The sequence below is a fragment of the Mauremys reevesii genome, linkage group 8, assembly GCF_016161935.1.
Source record: "Mauremys reevesii isolate NIE-2019 linkage group 8, ASM1616193v1, whole genome shotgun sequence".
Lineage (NCBI taxonomy): Eukaryota > Metazoa > Chordata > Testudines > Geoemydidae > Mauremys > Mauremys reevesii.
The window spans coordinates 73,301,141-73,320,588 of NC_052630.1; the positions used below are offsets into that span (position 1 = coordinate 73,301,141).

At 39.0% G+C, this 19,448-nt stretch overlaps 1 protein-coding gene across 10 annotated transcripts in view; it reads left to right on the top strand.

Annotated features, from left to right (window-relative positions):
* The window catches only part of DPYD (dihydropyrimidine dehydrogenase), a 638,604-nt gene that overhangs the window by 415,618 nt on the left and 203,538 nt on the right, over positions 1 to 19,448 (top strand). For 8 of the 10 annotated variants that reach the window (XM_039484205.1, XM_039484204.1, XM_039484209.1 and 5 more), the window contains one exon: positions 14,512 to 14,676. In XM_039484205.1, the coding sequence (XP_039340139.1) occupies positions 14,512 to 14,676 (165 nt within the window). Of the gene's footprint in view, positions 1 to 35; positions 558 to 14,511; positions 14,677 to 16,703; positions 16,915 to 19,448 lie in introns of those variants that run through there. The other 2 variants (XM_039484213.1, XM_039484215.1) reach the window with 2 other exon arrangements.

Consider the following 19,448-nt stretch of genomic DNA (forward strand, 5'->3'; position numbering starts at 1 on the left):
TTTTCTGTTATTGTTTCTGGGTCATCTTTTTACAGACAATAGGGGAAGTAACTGGGGAGATGCAAGCACTGCCCAGAGCATGATCAGATGACATCTCCCACTGATAGTTACATTCAATATTTGTGGAGTCTCAAGGGTACCAAGACTTCTCTGGAAGCAAGATCTGCCAGAAAATGTTGCCTCAAGCGATCAGCTCAAAGTGAAAATACACCAGGCCAGTCTATAGTAAAACAGCTCATAAGTCCTGTTCAGAGTCAGCATGGGATATCTGGAGGTTGAAGTCTTCAAAAGTTTCAGAAATGAGCGATGTTCCCCTTACCCAGTCAAAACTGCATTGTTCATTATCCACTTTAGCACAAATCTCACTTAGCAGACCCAAGCAGCACTTTGACATTTTTGAAGCAATCTGCTACCTCATTTTTCAGAGCTCAGGAACCTAGCCAAAGCTGCTGTACTGTTGAGGTCTCAACAGAAATCTCTCTCGGGCTAAACTCTAAATCAGAGGCTGAGGTGGAATCTCTCCCTTTACAAACAACTGCTTGCCTTCATCAGAAGTGTTCAAGTAGCTCTAATCTCTGATCACATTGATACTTGAAATAGAATCCTGAAATTATTTGCTCACCCATGCTTCTCAGGTGTGTCCCTATATTAGATGTCTGGGTTCAGAACAAATGTTGAAAAATTATTGACTCCAATCAGTTCATTCAGTTGTAAAGCTGTGTCCATGTTGACATGATGTGTGCCATGTATACCAATAGGTTAGAGCATGCTACTACATCTGAGATCACTTGAAGTCCCATGTACCTTGGATTTATTGTACATATTGGAGCCAACTGACTTTGTGGCATGGCATACATAGTTATGGCATTGCTGATCATATCCTTAGTCATCTTTCTCAGCACTGGTTATCTTGTCCTTTTGGCTGCATAGATGCATTGTTTTACCCTTGTGATTAAGGAACCATTTAGGAGATTTAAATATGTTCTACATGTCTCTAGTTTTTTTCTGATAAGTTGTTGAGAGAGATCTTATTCCACTTTGCATTAAATTAGACCTGATCAAACAACGGCATTTCCATCATGTAGGAAATTCCTATATTCTGACATTTGTTTTTGGCATAAATCAAGACCCCCAAAAAGGCAAGGTATTGAAATATTCTGAGGAAATAAAATTTCCAAAAAATGCAATTAGGAAATGTTGAAATGAAATGTTTCATTTCAGTTTGAACCACCACAGTGCCTCATGGGAGTTGGGGACATGATACACTTGCACTACATTCTCTCCTGTGGGCCATGCTCCCTGGCCAAACTGTATTTTCCATGATGTGCAATAGTGCCATCATGAGACCTGTTACTGTGGTATATCCTGGGAGATGAAGAACCCAGCCTATAGGGGAGAATGGGGCATTACAGCAGTTTGGTGAAATTATCATTCAACTAACCTGAAACAAAGTGAAAAATCAAAAACATTTCTCATGGAAAATTTAAATTTTGCAAGTATCGCATTTTCCATTAAAAACATTTTGACAGACAATTCCCAACCAGTTCTATACTGAATGTTTATCTTGTGTGTCATATTATATGCCAGTTGCTCTTGAATGATAGTACAGTACTATTTTTTTTTATTTCATTGATCATTGGAGATATCACTGGGACATTTTTGGACACCATTCCAAAGATACTAGTCCCCAAGTATGGGAATCCATCATAGCAGGACTTACATTTGGAGTAAAGAATCAATCTGTAAGCTTTGTTTATAAAATGCATAACAATAGATTGTCAATTAACCACACACTTTCCTTGTAGAGTTTGGGATGTTTTATTCTGGGGTTGTTGTTTTTTTGTTTGTTTGTTTTGTTCTTCTGTCTTTTTACTCAAAAAATGATTATTTGAGACAATTACTGACTATTATATCTATCAGTGGTTTAACCAACTGATTGATGGTCATGTGGTTTATCAGCTCAGAACTTTAAGCTATAGGAGTTCTGTCTATAATGCAATGCAGGACCAGACACAAAAGTGAGTGCCATAATACACTTATTACCTTTTAAGTTTAAGAATTATAGGTCTGTTTGTCTTTTCTTCCATGGTTGAAATTTTGGACTAAATTGCAGTTTAATAGCAAAAATTGCATCGTGCATTATACCATGTAAAGTTCTGTCACAGATTTTATAAAGTATATGACTATATAGAAAATAGACAGTAAGTTTTTCAAATATTATTTTTCCCCTTTTTCCTCTTTCTTCCTCCTCCTTCCCTCTCACCCCTCCCCTGTCAGAAGAAACTGATATAAAGCAGTTTAGAGTTCAGAACTGCTTTGAAAGCATCTATTGTTTTAAGACTAATATTAACCTTGTGATGGATTGCTTTTTGTATTCTGTTGAATGTGATATCTAGTAATTGTTTGTCAAGGCTAAGTGCTGTAGGACATAATACATTTTAAAAATGATGTTTAGTAATTACAGTACAAGCATCTTTACATCCTAATGTCTAGAAGAATATAACTGAATAAGCATATCAGACATAGGAGAAAGAAAATATTGTAAGTTTGTCTTTTAGTTTTTAAATTTTGCTACTATTTAACTTTCATTTTTTAGTTTTTCTTTAGTTTTTTTCCCTGCATCTGCCCAAGAGAATGTAATTTTGTATGACAATGAAAAAAGAATCCTCCAGATTCAATGTAACTTTTTTCTTTTAAGTATACCACTTAGCTAGAAACTAAAAAAAAAATTAAAATGCACACATTTTTTTCTCCTCGATTTATCTTACTTTTATTGTTGATTTAAAAAAAATCTCCCGATTTAGAGCCATTAAAGACTTTTAGGTAATCAGATTGTACAGTTCCTCCTCTAATTAATGGGTATAAGTTTCACAAGGGTTTTGTTCAGTTTTGGTTTTATTGTTTATTTTTTAGCAAAGGCACTAGAGTATTTTCTTTTAAATATCAAGGAAGCCAAGGATATGGATTTTTCTGGTTTTTGTATGATTTTATTTTATTTTGAACTTTCTTTCTACAGAACACACATTCTTCACCGCACATTTTAAAGAAGTTAGTTTTCTTGTTTACCAAGTCCCTAGTGGCCAGCAGTGATTCAGTTTTTTTTAATCTTCTTTCTTTACTGGCTTTGATTTTTTTTTCTACATTGGCACACCTCTGCATTGTGCTAAGTGGTGTAATAACACAAAGGTTCTGCCCTGAAGAACATGAAGTTATGAAGAACCAAGAAAAAATACAAAACACAACAAAATGTGTAATTTTCGGTAATCCACTCTACCAGCTTGTATTACATGTCCCCCTGTAGTTGCTGGCCTGGATAAGAGCCTATTGCTGCAACCTGCTGAAGGGTTACTCTTTTAGTAGAAGTTCTGAATTCAAGCATCTGTAATAGCCTGTGATGAGTAATTGTTACAAATTTGCTTCGATTACGAAATACAATTTAAATACCTCCTTAGATAAACATTATTTTATTAATTTATTTAAAGACACATTAATGGCACCCACCACTTCAATGCCTGGGAGCAGCTGAAATTTTTTTTAAAAACAACTAGTTTCACTTATGGTCATGTCACATACTATTTAGTAGCATGTAAGTCCATTTAATAGTTTTTTTTTTTAATTCAACTTCCCCATGGGGAATCTTTTTTTAACATACAAAATAAAAAAGAATACAAACAAAGCAGAAGTCAGTGGAATTCTCTTGTATCCTCACTAGGAGATACAAATTGTAGATAACCTCCAGATCCAGCACTGCCCTGTTCAAACTCTCTGCCCAGTGCCAAGCCATGTGTTTGGAATTGTAGTCCCAGAGCTGCTAAGAATTGTAGGCTATCATAGCAAGGCATGCTGGGAGAGGGAGCCAGGGTATATAAATAGCTTTCTTCCCTCATAACAGTAAGATATTAGGAAGGAGCAAGAGTTGTTGGCATTCTGTCCATTTAGAGCCTTGGAAGAAGTCTGAAGGGAGCTAGATGACTAGAGAAGGAACCCCTGGAAAGGGAAGTTGAAATCTATTATGAATCATAGAAATCTAGGTCTGGAAGGGACCTTGATAAATTATCTAGTCCACCTCTGCATGCTGAGGCAGGACCAACTGTACCTAGACCATCCCTGATAGGTGTTTGTCTAATCTTTTCATAAAAGCCAATAATGACTGGGATTCCACAACCTCCCCTTGTTTCAGTACTAAACTATACTTGCAGTTAGAAATTTTTTCCTAATATCTAACCTAAATCTCCTTGCTGCAGATTAAGCCCATTGATTTTTGCCCTGCCTTCCATTGGCATGGAGAACAATTGATCGCCATTCTCTTTATAAAAGCCTTTAATATATTTGAAAATTATGAGGTTCCCCTCAGTCTTCTTTTCTGAAAACCTAACAATCACATTTTTTAACCTTCCCTCAGAGATCAGGTTTTCTAAACCTTTTATCATTTTTTTTGCTGTCCTGTGGACTCTCTGCAATTTGGGCCAAACTGCATTGACTTCATCCCAAATCAGTGGCATTTGAATGGGGATGAAATTGTCCCAGGAGCCTGTCTAATATGAGTATAGTTCAAAACACTTTTCCCATACGCTAATCTCACATGATTCTCTAATGATTTTGACCTTGTGCTATCTTAATCATAAGTTGCCAGTTGTGATTTCCTGTTATCTAAAAATTACGGTAGACATTGAAGTGGTATTCTAGGCAAGTAACAATGATAGGTGCTTTCCTGGGAATGAAGCTAGATGTTCGCAGAATAAATATTGAATTTTTTTTCTCTCTTGTCCTGGTTAAATCTTCAAGGAATAATGACACTTTGAAGAAAATTTTCCAAACATAGGATAACAAGACCTCTCACCTTTATCATAATCAGTCCTGTTTCCAACAATATGAATGCTTCAGCACTTTTTCTCCAAGATCCAAATACATCCCCGCTTAGTCCACATGCACACACACTGAGCTTCAGCCTCCCACACTACTATTTATTTGAAAAGCTTGATCTTTCTTATTGGAGATATATCTTAGTTATATGAAGATGAACAAGATAGACTCATCTTCTACATATATTGAAAAAGTAACGTTTTGGATTTTTTAAATAGTAATAGTAACTGAGTGCTGCTAGGAACAGCTTGGGGGGTTGCTCTGCAAGACATACAAGCTACCCAAAAGGGAAGGGTAACAACCTTTACGTATGCAGTAGCATAAAATCCCTCCTGGCCAGATGTATTGAGGGGGTAAAGAAGTTCAAATAACCTGGTTGGCACCTGACCAAAAGGACCAATAAGGAAAGAAGATACTTTCAAATCTGGTGGGGGGAGGGAGGTTTTGTTTGTGCTTTCTTTCTTTGTTCCCTCTCTGGACAGAGAGAGAGACCAGGCAGGTAAAACATCTCCTGAAAACACACCTGAAATCATACATCTACAATTACAGAGATTGTAAGTAAGGGCAAATAAATGCGTTAGATTATCTTTTGTTTTACCTTGTGAATTTTCCCTCTGCTAAGAGAGAGTTTTATTCCTGTTTTTTGTAACTTTGAAGCTGAGCCTAGAGGGGAATCCTCTGTGTTTAAATCTTTTTATTACCCTGTAAAGTTACCTTCCATCCTGATTTTGCAGGTGTGATTCTTTTACTTTTTCTTTAAATAAAGTTCTTCCTTTAAAAACCTGTTTGATTTTCAGTGTCCTAGAAACAAAGGGTCTGGTTGGTACTCACATTATTCTCAAGCCTCCCTAGGAAAGGGGGTGAAGGGGCTTGGGGGAATATTTTGGGGGAACAGGGACTCCAAGTGACCCTTTTCCTGATTTTTTCTGTAAATCACTTGGTGGTGGCAGCAAGACCATCCAAGGACAAGGAAAGGAATTGTGCCTTGGGAAAGTTTTAACCTAAGCTGGTACAATATAAGCTTAGGAGGTCTTTCATGCGGGTCCCCACATCTGTACCCCAGAGTTCAGAGTGGGGAGGGAACCCTGACACAAGCATTGCTCATACTGAATTCAGACATTCGGATTATTTAGAGATGCTCAAATTTACTATATTCTGTCAAGTTAGAAAATGTGAAAAATGCCAGAGCAAATTGTCTACTTTGAAAACATGTATCAAGCAGATGCCTAGAGACACTTTATTTTTTATTTGTGTGTGTTTGTATGTATGTATGTATTATCGTAGCACCAAGGATCCCTGGTCATGGACCAGGACCCCATGGTGCTAGGCATTGTACAAACATAAACCAAAAAAGACCTTCCCTACTCCAAAATAGTTGTAGTCTAAGACAAGAGACAACAGATGTACACAGATAGGGGAGTACAAGGAAAGAATGAGTCAATATTGCTTGGCATGATGGTCTCTGGACTCAGCCCTCTGGCAGCTTAATTGTTAAGTTTTGTGTAAGCAAAGGATAGTTTTTTTAGAAGGATTTTGAAGGTGGATCATGCGGTAGCCTTGCAGATGGGAGCACCTTGGTTTTTTTGGAAGCATCTCCTAGCGTGAGGGGCAGCATGGGAGAAAGCACAAAGATGCTTGTTTGAAAATCTAACAAGTGGGTGATGGAGGCTGGCATCAAAAGACATCAAAATATTGTTTCATTATGCACATACTTGATTCTGCTTCAAGTGAAGCATGAATGTTAGAGTTGTTTCGAGCTTTTTATCATTCAGCTATAACAGGGATCACTTTGGCACTCCCAATCCATATGAAATGGCCGAGGGTTCACTATTTATATAATCATCCACTTTTAGAAGTGAATGAGTTTCAAGTTTTCCAAATATTTGACAAAAATATCTGTGTTCCAAAATTCCTTGCCCTGTAACTGAAAGTCTGAAAAATACTATTTTTTTTTAATAATGGCAAAAGTGCATAGTTATAATAATGGAAAAAGTATAGGGTCATTGCAACTAAGGCTGGTTTTATAACTTTAAAAAAAAACTGCCCAATGCTATTGGAAAGATCAAGACCCTCCTGCTTTAAGCAAATGAAATGCTTTCCCCATAGAATTTGTTTTCCTATAAACTTTATAAAACCCAGGGAAGGGGAATTCAGCATAATTTGCCTAAATTCATGTAGATTTTCTGAGACCCTACTCCTGATATTTCAATAATAAGGATAGCACTGTATTCAATGTAACATTCTGGGAATAAGAAGTCTGTTCTTTTACACCACAATTGATTGTCTGTACTAACTTTGCCTACAAGTACATTGTACTTCGATAATTTTACATACGGTAACTTCACAAGATATTCATGTAGATTTATCCGCCTGTTCACAATGAGACCACTGTGGCTATCTTAGTTCCTGCATTGACATTTAGTAAGTAGGAACCACAGTAACGTTCTGAAACCTATCCACTTAGTGAACATAAAACCATAGCTCCCTGGATGAAAGAAAGGTCAAATAAATTAACTTTTTGAAAGGTAGTAATATCATCATTTGGTTAAATCTTTTTCTCTTGCCAATGAAAAGAAACTAGCAAAGGTCACATAGTTCATGAAAGACAATTTTGTTTGTTTCATGTTCTAAACTTGAGAAAAGCTTAGTTTTGAGCACTTAAATACCTCCCTTGGCTTGGGGGCCCAATGCTGCAATGTACTGAATTCCTTCAACATCCCTTGTCACCAGTGAGAGCTTTGAGTTCTCAGCACCTTTCAAAAGCAACTCGGAGTGAGAAAAGAATATATTATAGCACTTTTAATAATGTGATTCGATTTCTTTAGCAAAACCAAGATTCTTATCTAAGACCTGTGAACATTTGTAATGCAAAACATCTGTTTTTCAGTGACAAATACATGCATAACAAGCTGAAGTTAATTTATTTGTAAAAGGGAACAGTGAATTCTTACCTTTTTACTTCCAGATCCTGAATATATTTGTTTATTATTGGTTCCCTTAAGCGTTTTTTTTAAATTCTTTTAGCTGTTTATTAAAACTCTTTAGCTAAGATATTTGTTTACATAATAGTGCCTAAGAGCAAAGTGTGTCAAGGTCAGTACCTTCAGCAAATTAATACAAAGGTATCAGAGATCTGATTTAAACTTGCCAAATAAGCAAAATTCATATAGAAGGTTTCTTTTCTAATATGTTTGCACAATATAATTACATGCACTGAAGAGGCATGACATTAGGCTTTGTACCTTTTGTGGGGGTCCCATGTATTCTGCAGCTACATAATTCATTCCAACTAGCCTCTTGCCACAAAATTTTGCTCCAGCTTTTATTTTAAAAAAGTTTCTAGGACACATGGTTGTGAAGATAAAACTGTGAACTCTGTAGTTGAAGTGTTGTCTTCCTGAGTCCACAGAAAGCCTAAAATAACCACATAATGCAGTTATGACTTGATAATACAAAAATCTAGTGCAATTATTAACTGAAAATGTGAAACAGTGTAGAATAAGTTATTCATATAATAAAATAAGATGCGCCAATATACTGGTTGTATGCTTTGTTATTTAATTTGTTGAAAACTTCCAGGTTTTTTAGTTTCATGAATTTGTCTCAGAATTCATGGACAGCTACATCATAGTACTTCAGAATTCAAGAACCTAGGTGGAAAATGTTTCCTCCAGTTTGGCTGGAGCATGGCCTGGAGCACATGGAGCTCGGTCAAGGCACTGGAATCAGCTCCATTTACTATTCTCATTAAAAAATAAAAATTAATAGGTACAAATAGGAATCCCCAAAAGTAGCACGGTGTCAAGTTGCCAGCATGCACCATGTGCTCACAAGCAGAAAGAGGGTGAGGAAAGATGTTAAGCAAATGATGGTGTTTTCATCTATGAAACACTGCTTTCTTTGGCAATATGATGAACTTCATTTGAGGAGATGTGGGGTCTGTTTGGTGTCCTTTCTGAGGGGTAAAGAGCCACCCCCCTTTGTGTAGCCCTGGTGGTTCAGTGGCTGAGAAATTGCTGCCACACAGGCTGATCCCATTTGCAGCTAGTCCCTTGTCTGTTTTAGCTCCCCTGCATAAAGTGTGGCTTGTTGGAGTCCACTGGGGAAGATAGTTTTTTCTAAGCCTGAAATCTGTAGTCGTTTGAAAGACTTCCACTGGAAACAGACAAATGTCCTGTGGGCCATTGTATTTATTTGCCTTTGTCACTCTGATTTCCCAGACATGGTTTTTTCCATGGCTTTGTCTTTAATTAAGCTTGGGGCAAAAACAAGCATTGAACTGTCTGGGTGGCTCTTAATTAAGAGTCTTCTGTCCTTGCTTTTTAAGGGATATGAAGGTTTCATGCTGTCTAACTGTAGTTTGGCTGGTTATTATTTCCATACCATGTGGAGATGAGAGGAACTGGTGTCACCTTGGGTAATGTTTCTGTGGTTTTTGGGATGAGTATTCAGCACCCTTCCAACTCCCCACTTTCCCACAGACGTCTAAAATTACAGCTGCATCCAAGGACCAGGGAAACTCCATTCATCTAGGTTACCCATTTATCATAACGAGCCTTTTTAGAATCAGGATCAGGGCACGACGTGCCACCTTTCAAGCTTCTCTGTTTAGATTCCATTTTCATGTACTTCTTTAAATACAGTAGCAGCAAAAAGAGATTTATATGATGATAAAATTCTCTCCTTGAAGATTAAGAGACGAGCAGTAATCACAGATAGTGATATTTGCCCATGCCATACTCATAGGAAGAAAACCGCAGGTTGAAACAAAGTGGCAAAAAAGCCCTCTTTTAACACGTTCTTGGAGATGTAGCAGTGAGGATACCTGAGCTATTCTGATCTGAACTTCTAGTTTTGGAAGAGACTATTTAAAAATCTCCGATAACATAATTTTCCATGTAATTAGGGTCTTAGCAAGTGTTGGTGAGAAGCTGTGCTGTTGTTAGAAACACATTTCTGTTATTGAAAAAGAGAAGAGGCTGGCTGAAACCCAGCTCTGAACCAGTGATCTCTAGATCATCTGTCTAATGGACTCCCTACTGTGCGTTTTTAGTTGTGATGAGAGATTGGGAGGAGGAAGGTGATGGCAAAGGATGTTCTGGAAAGATACTCCATGCTAATTCTAATGGGAAGATTTTGTTTTCTTTTGCTTCTTTGATTTTATTTTACATACCATTCTTGAAACTCTGTCTATAGGTGAAAATGAAAAGGATCCTGGAAGAAAGAGAGAACAAAAATATTCACAGAGCCATAGAATTTAAGGCCAAAGGGAACAACTAGATCATCTACTCTGACCTCCTGTGTATCAGACGCCAGCAACACCACCCAGCACCTGCACACTAAACCCCCCAACTAAAAAGTATCACAGCCCCGTGGAAACTAGACAATTATTTACCACAGGCAGCGAGTAGGCGGGACTGAGGCATAAGGCCCCACAGTGGTGGGAAATGATTAAGTGTCATATACCCAGATAATCCTGATAAGTGACCCACACCCACATACTGCACAGGAAGGCCAAAAGCCCCAAGGTCATTGCCTGTTTCCTCTAAGCTACGTGGCTGCACTATTAAGCGCTGTGCAGGCACTCAGGGCTGCGGCGTGGAGAGATGCCTCCCCCCCGGTCCCAGCCCAGCCCAGCTCCACCACAGCCAGGGGAGAGGTGCCTATCTGGTGGCCCCAGCCCAGGTCCTGCTGCAGGGTGATCTGGGGAGAGTCCTGTCTCCCTGCCATAGCCCCAGGACAACCTGCACCCCAAACCCCCCATCCCTGGCCCCTCAACCCAGAGCCTGCAGCCCCAGCCATAGCCCTCACCCTCTCCACACCCCAGCCCTCTGCCCCAGCCCGGAGCCCCTCGGAGAGACTGTTTCAGGACCTCATGCCTCTGATGGTTAGAAACCTTCTAATTTCCAGTCTGATTTTGCTCATGGCGAGTTCATATCTATTTATTCTTGTACCAACATTATCCTTTAGCTTAAATAGCTCTTCACTCTCTCTGGTAATTACCCCTCTACTATATTTATAGAGCATTATCCCGTGTCAACCTTCTTTTAGCTAGACTAAAGCTAAGAAGCACCGTTTGCTTTCTGGGCTGGCACCTTTTTCCATCTGGATGGTGTGAAACACAGGCTTGATGTGGGCACAGCGGTGAAAAGAGGACAGACACATGAATGAATTTTAAGCAGCAAGCCACAACTTTTATTGAATGTAAACACAGGGAAGGGGTGTCACCTGATCAGCACCCATACCCTCCTATACCAAGTGTTTAATTGGTTCCAGTGCAGGAGTTACAGGGCTCCTACCATATAATCCATAACTTGGGATAGACTCTCCTCAGTCTACTCCAGATTCAGCTCAACCACCCTCTCTCCCCGCCCCCCATCTTCCTCAAGGGGGACAGAGGTTGCAGAAGGGTCATGACCTCGGCCTGCAAGGGCAACAAGGTCTCGTCCTATCTCATGAGCCCAAAACCCATCACCAAAATCCCAGGTCCTTTACCTCTTGGAACCATTCATTTTATCCTTTTCATTGCACTGAAAACTGCCCACCAGTTGCAACAAATTAACAACTCAACCAGATATCTCAGTTGAGTACCAAGCACATTCCTGCTTAACCTGCTGTGACTTCAAGGTGCTGCAAGGCAAGCAAAAAACTCCCCAGTCCTCCACATTCCTCCCCCACCCCCAACTGGCCAATGGCTGCCACAGACTCCAAAGGGGAAGGAGAAGCTATTGTATGTCCCTCAGCAAGTGTCTCATACCCTTGCCACTGGGGCTGTCCCCTTTTAATTGCTGGTCCCATCAAGTTTCCCCACTCACTGAAGCAGGTGGGTGGCATTTCTGTTATGAGTAGCATCCTGGGCTGAGGTCAAAGCACAGGCATTTGTGAAGTAATTTAATAGGACAATGGAAATTATTTACTAATGCTCAAGGGATGGTGGAAGGGAGAGGAAAATATAATGCATGCCCGCTCTAAACTATCATGATATCTGCATTAACCACAATATTTGCAATCCTGTTTTTCTCTCAGTTGTGTTCAGAGGATTCACTGGACAATTTTTAGTGAAAGTGAAGCTGAGGTGTTGAGTGAAATATATGTTTGCAATATAAAAGAGAATATTGTAATAGTAGGAAGACTGAATGGGGTTTCTTCTGAGATTACAGAATGATTATGGGAATGGTAATAGATTAACGAATGCAAATTACTTGGTATGATTTCTGTGCATATGAATGTACATATTTACCCAAAATATTTCAGTGTACACAGAGAGAGAGAAAGAAAAAGAGAAAACGATTCAAATGTGAAAACAAATGAAAATTACCAGAAATTTACATACAATGTGAAGAAAAGTCCTTTTATCCTCTGCAACACTAGCATTTGGCAGATTCAGGAATAAATAATCTTTTGTGGCAAGGGTATGCCTTATCAAACATATGCAGATAAGCACTAATTAATGCTAATTAAGGTTTCCTGTCTATCTAGTTGGAAAAATGTCCAAATGTTATGAAATCCAGTTAGTATGCCTATTACCCTAATTGTTTTATAGGGGATGGTTCTTAATTAAAATATGTAAATTGACCTTAATTGCTATATACTAATGGGGGTTCATGTTATCTCACTAAAAGTGACAAGATGGTGAGGAGGGGTACTTAAACAAATAATTCTGATAAATCCTTAACCAACTGACCTTTATTCAAAATTATTTTTAATTAGAAATTGGCAAAAGCATTTTTCCATCTATGTTTCTCTTTAATTTTAAATAATGTCAGACTATTACAGATCTTTAATATAGATATAAGGCATTTGTGAATTGTAGCTTAATTATTCCTAACAAACAAGTTAATTTTGTATTTGTTTACTGTTTGTTATGAAATTATGTGATGATCTTATATTAATCTGAGGGGGAAAATGATGTTTTACAACACTGGATTTGAATTTATAGCTACTATTTATTTATTTATGTATTTATTTATTTATCTATCTTTCTTACTCCATCATTATGATGTTGAAGCCTCATGTACTGGTACTGCTAATATCTAGGGCCTTTTCTTTTGATGGCTGGAGCTCCAATGCTGCTATTACATGCCTGGACCACTTTTTCTCATATAGACCCCCCCTTTGACTTTAGTGTAGTATAAAACTCAGGGTTTGCCTTTACTGGGGTGCAGGGCTGTGCCTAGGCATATGCCATTGGAAGATTGGGATGTACATGAAACATAGTCTACATTAAAACAAAAACAAATTGTTTAAATGATACTGTGTATGTGGATTTTCTTATATCGTTTAAATAGCTTGTAGTGGCATGTTTACATTTGTAAAGAGCAAAATGTGTACTTCCAGTCTAAACTAAGGAAAAACAGCAATAGAGAACATACATAAAATTGTCATGAGATAGAGAGAGAGAGAGAGAGAGAGAGAGAGATTGATTGCTCTGTGTTGTGTGTGCATATCCTCTTTCACAGGCTGCAGTAACTCTGAAAACAAAATGGCTGCTGAACTTGCAACACAGAAATTTAAAGATGTAGGACATAGAAAACAAAAGGCATTACAGTCTCATATCTGCATATACCACAATGAATTGGCATAAATATAATGAACGTACATTTTCAAATTCATTGGCTCACAAAAACCTATGTAGGCCTCTCTGCATACCAGGGTGGCTGCACCCCCTGCATGCTGCAGAGGGGATGTAGCTGGGATACAGAGGGGCTCTTGTGAGCAGTATAGTGACAAGGCCCTTGGAGCCATAATTACAGAGATGCAATAACCCACTACACCCAGAGAAGTGGGGGGCAGAAAGTAACCAATCACTATAGCAGTCTGTTCGCTAGAATGGTATTTACAAGCTGCACCTGTGTTTGGGGAATGGATTCCATTCCCACTCCCACAACTGGCACGCTCAATAAAGAGTTTAGTCAGTTTCATCCTTAGGACCAGATTCTGCAATTTTGTGCATGTGAGTAATTCACAGATAACAGGGGCAACCAGCTAATACAAAGGAAACAGTGAAACCCACTAATGAATGTGTGTTACTGGTCCCGGTCTCTGCCAGTTTGGAGAGGATGAGTTGTTACATCCCCTAGCTACAGAAAGTTGGCCGATAGCTCAGGCAGCTCATGCTTTTAGCTCTGGAGATCCCCTGTTCAATCCCCAGTGTGTCAGGCAAGATTACAGCCATCATGTAAGTGTGGATTCATCTAGGATTTATGTGACAGCCACCTCTTGACTGACACACCAGGGGCTGAATCAGGGACTTCCAAAGCTAAAAGCATGAGCTGCTCCAGCTTGAGCTAAGGAGCCAAAGCTTGGTAGCTGGGATCTGTAACAACTTATATCTTCTCTGATCAACATAGGCAGGAGGGGACCTACAACTCACCAGTGGATGACATCGGCACAGAGTGCTCTGGAATGCATAAAGCAATCAAACTGGGGAAAAAACAAACATTTTTTTTACTTCAGTCTCTAATCTTAGATGTTACTTGCAACAAAAGTGCATATAGAATTTTGGATGGAAATGTGTGTTTTAAATGGATGGTTTCCCTTTCATTAATACATTGTAGTATATAGACCATTTATAGACTCTATAGGAATGTGTTTTTTGTTTTTTTACTTTGTAAATCAATCTGAAACTTTTTTACTGTGTTTTAACAGGACATTGTAACCAATGTTTCTCCAAGAATTATACGTGGAATTACATCAGGCCCCATATATGGCCCGGGTCAAGGCTCTTTCCTAAATATTGAGCTTATCAGTGAGAAAACTGCAGAATATTGGTGTAAAAGTGTCACTGAACTGAAGGCTGACTTTCCCAACCAAGTGAGTACAACTCAAACATAAGATTGCTGTATGTATATTGAAAGCATTCAGTTTATAGATTCATAAATATTGATGTATGTAATATTTTATTAAAGAATCTGCCAATCGTTTTGCTGTTGTAAAAAACAGACTACAAAAAACAAAAAAATAAAAAACACCCATGTAAGAACTCATCAGAACAATCTCCACAATAGCAAGCTTGGTTAAAAGGATGCTACACCGACACCGCACAAACAGATGAAATGAAGTGATGGTGTTGGGTGTCTGTGCACCAAAGTGTCTCCAACACCAACCCTGCCCAGAATGCCATTTTGGGGGCAGACAAGGACAGATCAAGTGGCCCCAATACCCTGTGCAGCTGGCATAGATGGGGTACAGCCCCTATTCTAGCCCATTAGAATAGTATTTTTGAGACGGCTGTGCATCAGCCAAGCACTCTTGTGCTAGGTTCAGAGTGGAAATCACTTCCGTGAGCAATCTGCTTCCAAACTTTACAGAGCTTGAAAACTCAAGATTTACATGGCTGGAATGGATTTCTCCCTTCACAAGCATTTAGCTTAGTCTGATTCTGCTCAGTCTTCTGGGTACTTCTAATTCCAATTAAACGTGATTAGAGGCTTAAAACAATTAACAACACAGTGACTCCCATACTAACAGTACTTCATCTTATTTTCATTGTCATTCACTCATCACTTGGTACAAATCCTTACAAGTATTCAGTCCAGTCAAGAATGAGTTTTAAGTATCAGCAGAGAGTACGTAATCTGTGACATACTGACTATGAATTGTCAATAAATCAATATTGCGTAACCAACAGAGGTAAGGGAGTTGAGTTTGGGTTAAGAAAACTCCGTTCAACCAGACAGAACTACTCATCCCTGAGAATAACCAATCATCATGTTAGGCCAGATACATACTCAGAATGACCTGTGAAATGCCTAGACCCCTTAATCAAGAACTGAGCAGGTGATTTAGGTCCCATAAACGTAGGCCTGGTCTACGCACAGATAATGTACCAGAATAACATTTGCTGTTAGGGGTGAGATTTTTTTAGCAAATTTTTAGCAAAATAGTTATATCAGTACAACCCCTAGTGGGTACACAGTTATACTCCAAATAAGCTATACCGCTAGGGCTTCCCAAGTAAACAAAATTTCCATTTTGCAAGGACTTCAGAGACCTTTCCGAATTTTTCATGAAAGAGAGAGAGAGAGAGACCTCAAAATAGCCAATAGTCTGGTAGCTAAGGCACTCACCTGGGATGCGTGAGACTTAGGTTCTAGTCCTTGCTCAGATTCCAGCAGAGCAGGGACTTCAAACTGGGTTTCCCATATCCTAGGTGAGCACCCAAACACAGGGCTGTAGAGTCAGTCAGTCTTCCTCGGGCCTAGTGAATATTTTATTATTCATAGATACTGGAACAGTTCCAACCAGGGGCAGGATGAAACCACAAGTGAAGGATTGACTCTGTATTGTTTAGGGCACTCCCCTGGGATGTCAGAGACTCAAGGTCAAGGCCCTGCTCTGCCTGGATCAGAGCAGGAACACATTTAACTTATGAGAGGAACTTCAGAATTTTAAGTAATGGCATTCAGTGCATTGGAACCATTTTTAGGATAGTATCAGAGGGGTAGCCATGTTCGTCTGGATCTGTAAAAGCAGCAAAGAGTCCTGTGGTACCTTATAGACTAACAGACATATTGGAGCATGAGCTTTCATGGGTGAATACCCACTTCGTCAGATGCATGTGACGAAGTGGGTATTCACCCACGAAAGCTCATGCTCCAATAAGTCTGTTAGTCTATAAGGTGCCACAGGACTCTTTGCTATTTTTAGGATACACTTTCTTTTCTCCTGTATATCCATCTCCTCTGCCAGCTGCTACCAGGAAATGCCTTGTCCATTGAGTACTAGTTGTTTGCCTCAGATGAAACTTCATTGTTATGTGTGGAATTAAGGAATTGCAAGAGAGAGAACACCAGCAAGTGGGAGAATAAACTATAATGTAATCTATTTCCTCTATCTAGAGTGTACAGGAACAGAGAGAGAAGAAATATTTGTCTACAAATATATTTAACCTTCCATGAAACCAGAACTACAATAACAAGTTTTTTTACGTATTTAAATATACTTTTTAAACAGGCTAACACTTTTTTCTTGTTTGTACTATCTCCCATTTACTGTATTTCTATGTTTCTTCTGTTTCTTCAAAGCAAACAATATATAGTTTTCCTGTCATCTAGCCCCCATTCCTTGCCTTTATTACGCTTTCTTCCCATTTTCAGTTCTCATTCCTGACGTGTGAATACAGGTAAATGTCAGGAAAAAAGTGTGAGAATGTCATGAATCAAGTAGTTGTAGTTAAATGCAGAGCAAATGTCCTATTTGACCTAGATATTGCTGCATGTGGAAGATTTGCTATTCTTCTGTAATTCTTGCATTACCAAGGCCTAGTGGGGTGAATAAAAGATGGGAGTGTGACTATGAAAATAATTTTCTTAATTTTATAATTTTGATTTTAATGAACATCCTTAATTTGAGTCCTTGACCATTCTGAGTACTGTACACAATCATTTGTCCAGGCAGAATTTATGACTCTACCTCTGGGAAAGACATTGTTCTTCAGCTTTCACGGAATATATATTACAGCATTTTGTGGATGAGACCAATTCAGAATTAGTAGTAAATGTAACTGTTTAGTTTAAGAAAATTGTAGAGCTTCTGAAAGCCAGGAGCTATATTAAAATGAGTCCAAGTCGTCACCATTCTGAGGATTAACTTTTCCTAATCCAATCCCTACTGTATGAGTTATTACTTTCAGAATATGAATTTTGCTTTAGCATTCTAACCCTGCCTGACTTTTATAGACTCTTAGAGGTTGTTTACATTACATATGGATATGCAAAAAGTAGCTTCTAGCAGCATAATTCTGCTTTGCTCACAGGCATTTTTTTCAAATTTGTCCATGAATTAAACTAAGAACCATAATCATTATAATGGTAAATTCATTGCTAACTGAGAACAGATTTTTGTTCACTGAGTAGAAATCTCTTGATGCTTATTATGAAATGCTCTGTATAATTACGACTTGCAGAAATTGTTTTTCTACAATCCTGTTCATTCCTCTAGAAAAGCATTTTAAACTAGACATTTATTGTTTTGTTAGGTTTTTAAAAAGGGAGAAAAAACACTTTTTGAGCATTGTATGAGTGAACTTAATTAACAAGCAAAAAATGACATTATCCGCTCAAATGAAGGCAAAGCAGAGATGAGGACACAAAAGTGGTTTACAATAAAGAAAATTATCTTGCTATAGTAAATAGTAAAATCAAACCAGAATTGATATTTAATTACTTTTGCTTTGTAATACAGATAGTTTTAGGCAAAACCTCTTTTTCAGACAAAGTGAATATGAACTAAACCGCTTGCACACAGGGTTAAGCATTAACTCCCTAGAAAGTAAACCCTCATTAGCATCCTTTCTGTTGCCATTAGAGTGATAATCATCTATAGTGCAAAGAAAATTCTGAAAATATCCCAGCTTTGTCTCGGGCTAGTACTAGGTTTCCCAGGGCCTTGTACAAAATAAGACCTGTGGGCAGAGCTTAGCGATGAAGTCACAGCTAATAATATATTTGACTCTAGGCGGAGTTTGCAGATCCCTTGTACAGGCACTTCCCTCTCACCCCAGGAGGGGAAGAAACATTTGAAAGGAAGGAAGGAGTGCCATTGCACCTTGGCTCTCTCACACTTGCTTCCCACTCTCTTAGATACGTGATCTCTAGGCACTTCCTCTCTCCCCCATTCCAGGTGGCTGCTTCTCTTGCCTCTGAGTTCAGCAGAGCCCGCTGCACTATTGGGAGCCTCCTTTAAGGTGCTGCTGCAAATGCATCAATTGTTATGGTAGATAACACTGGGTTATGGCTGATCTGCAGCCATTTGGGGAAGGCCCCACAGCTTATTTCTGGGGGAGGCAAACCCAATCACTCTGCTGAAATAATGGAGGAGGAACACACTGAGGGGCTTCCTCTCTCTGAACTGCATCCAGTGGGTTTTAATATCGGAGAAGATTGTTATGAAACATTCGGAGTCAGTTGCATTGTGGGATAACACAAGAATGGATTGTTTTGATTTAGTGGAAGGGGTTTGTGTCATAACGCGGAGGTTCTCAATGCAGCACCAGCAAAACTATGGCTGTGTGGGGTTTGTTTTCTCCTGAATTTGTTCAATATCCATACTGTTTGTTCTTTGAAAGGCAGAAATGAAAGAATGGGCACATTTACTAAGAAATTTGATTTCATGCGAACTTCAGGCTTCAGTTAATTTTATCCTAAGTAACCTTTCAAAATGTAAATCAGTGCTTTGGGCCTCTGTTAACATAGGGTACATCCACAGAACAGTTAAACACCTGTGGCTGGCCTGTGTTATTTGACTTGGGCTCGTGGGACTCTGGCTGTGGGGCTGCAAAACTGCAGTGTAGACATTCGGGCTCAGTCTTGAGCCACAGCCTGGGATCCTGTGATGGGGGAGGGTCCCAGAGCCTGGGCTCTAGCCTGAGCCCAAACATCTACACTGAAATTTTACAGCCTGGCAGCATGAGTGTCACGAGCCTGAGTCAGCTGACATGGGCCAGTCACAGGTGTTTAATTGTTCTATAGACGTACCCTATGTTAACAGAGGACCAGAGCACTGATTTACATTGTGAAAGGTTACTTAGGATAAAATTAACTGAAGCCTGAAGCATTGCAGAATACTGTTGCCAGTCAGTCAAC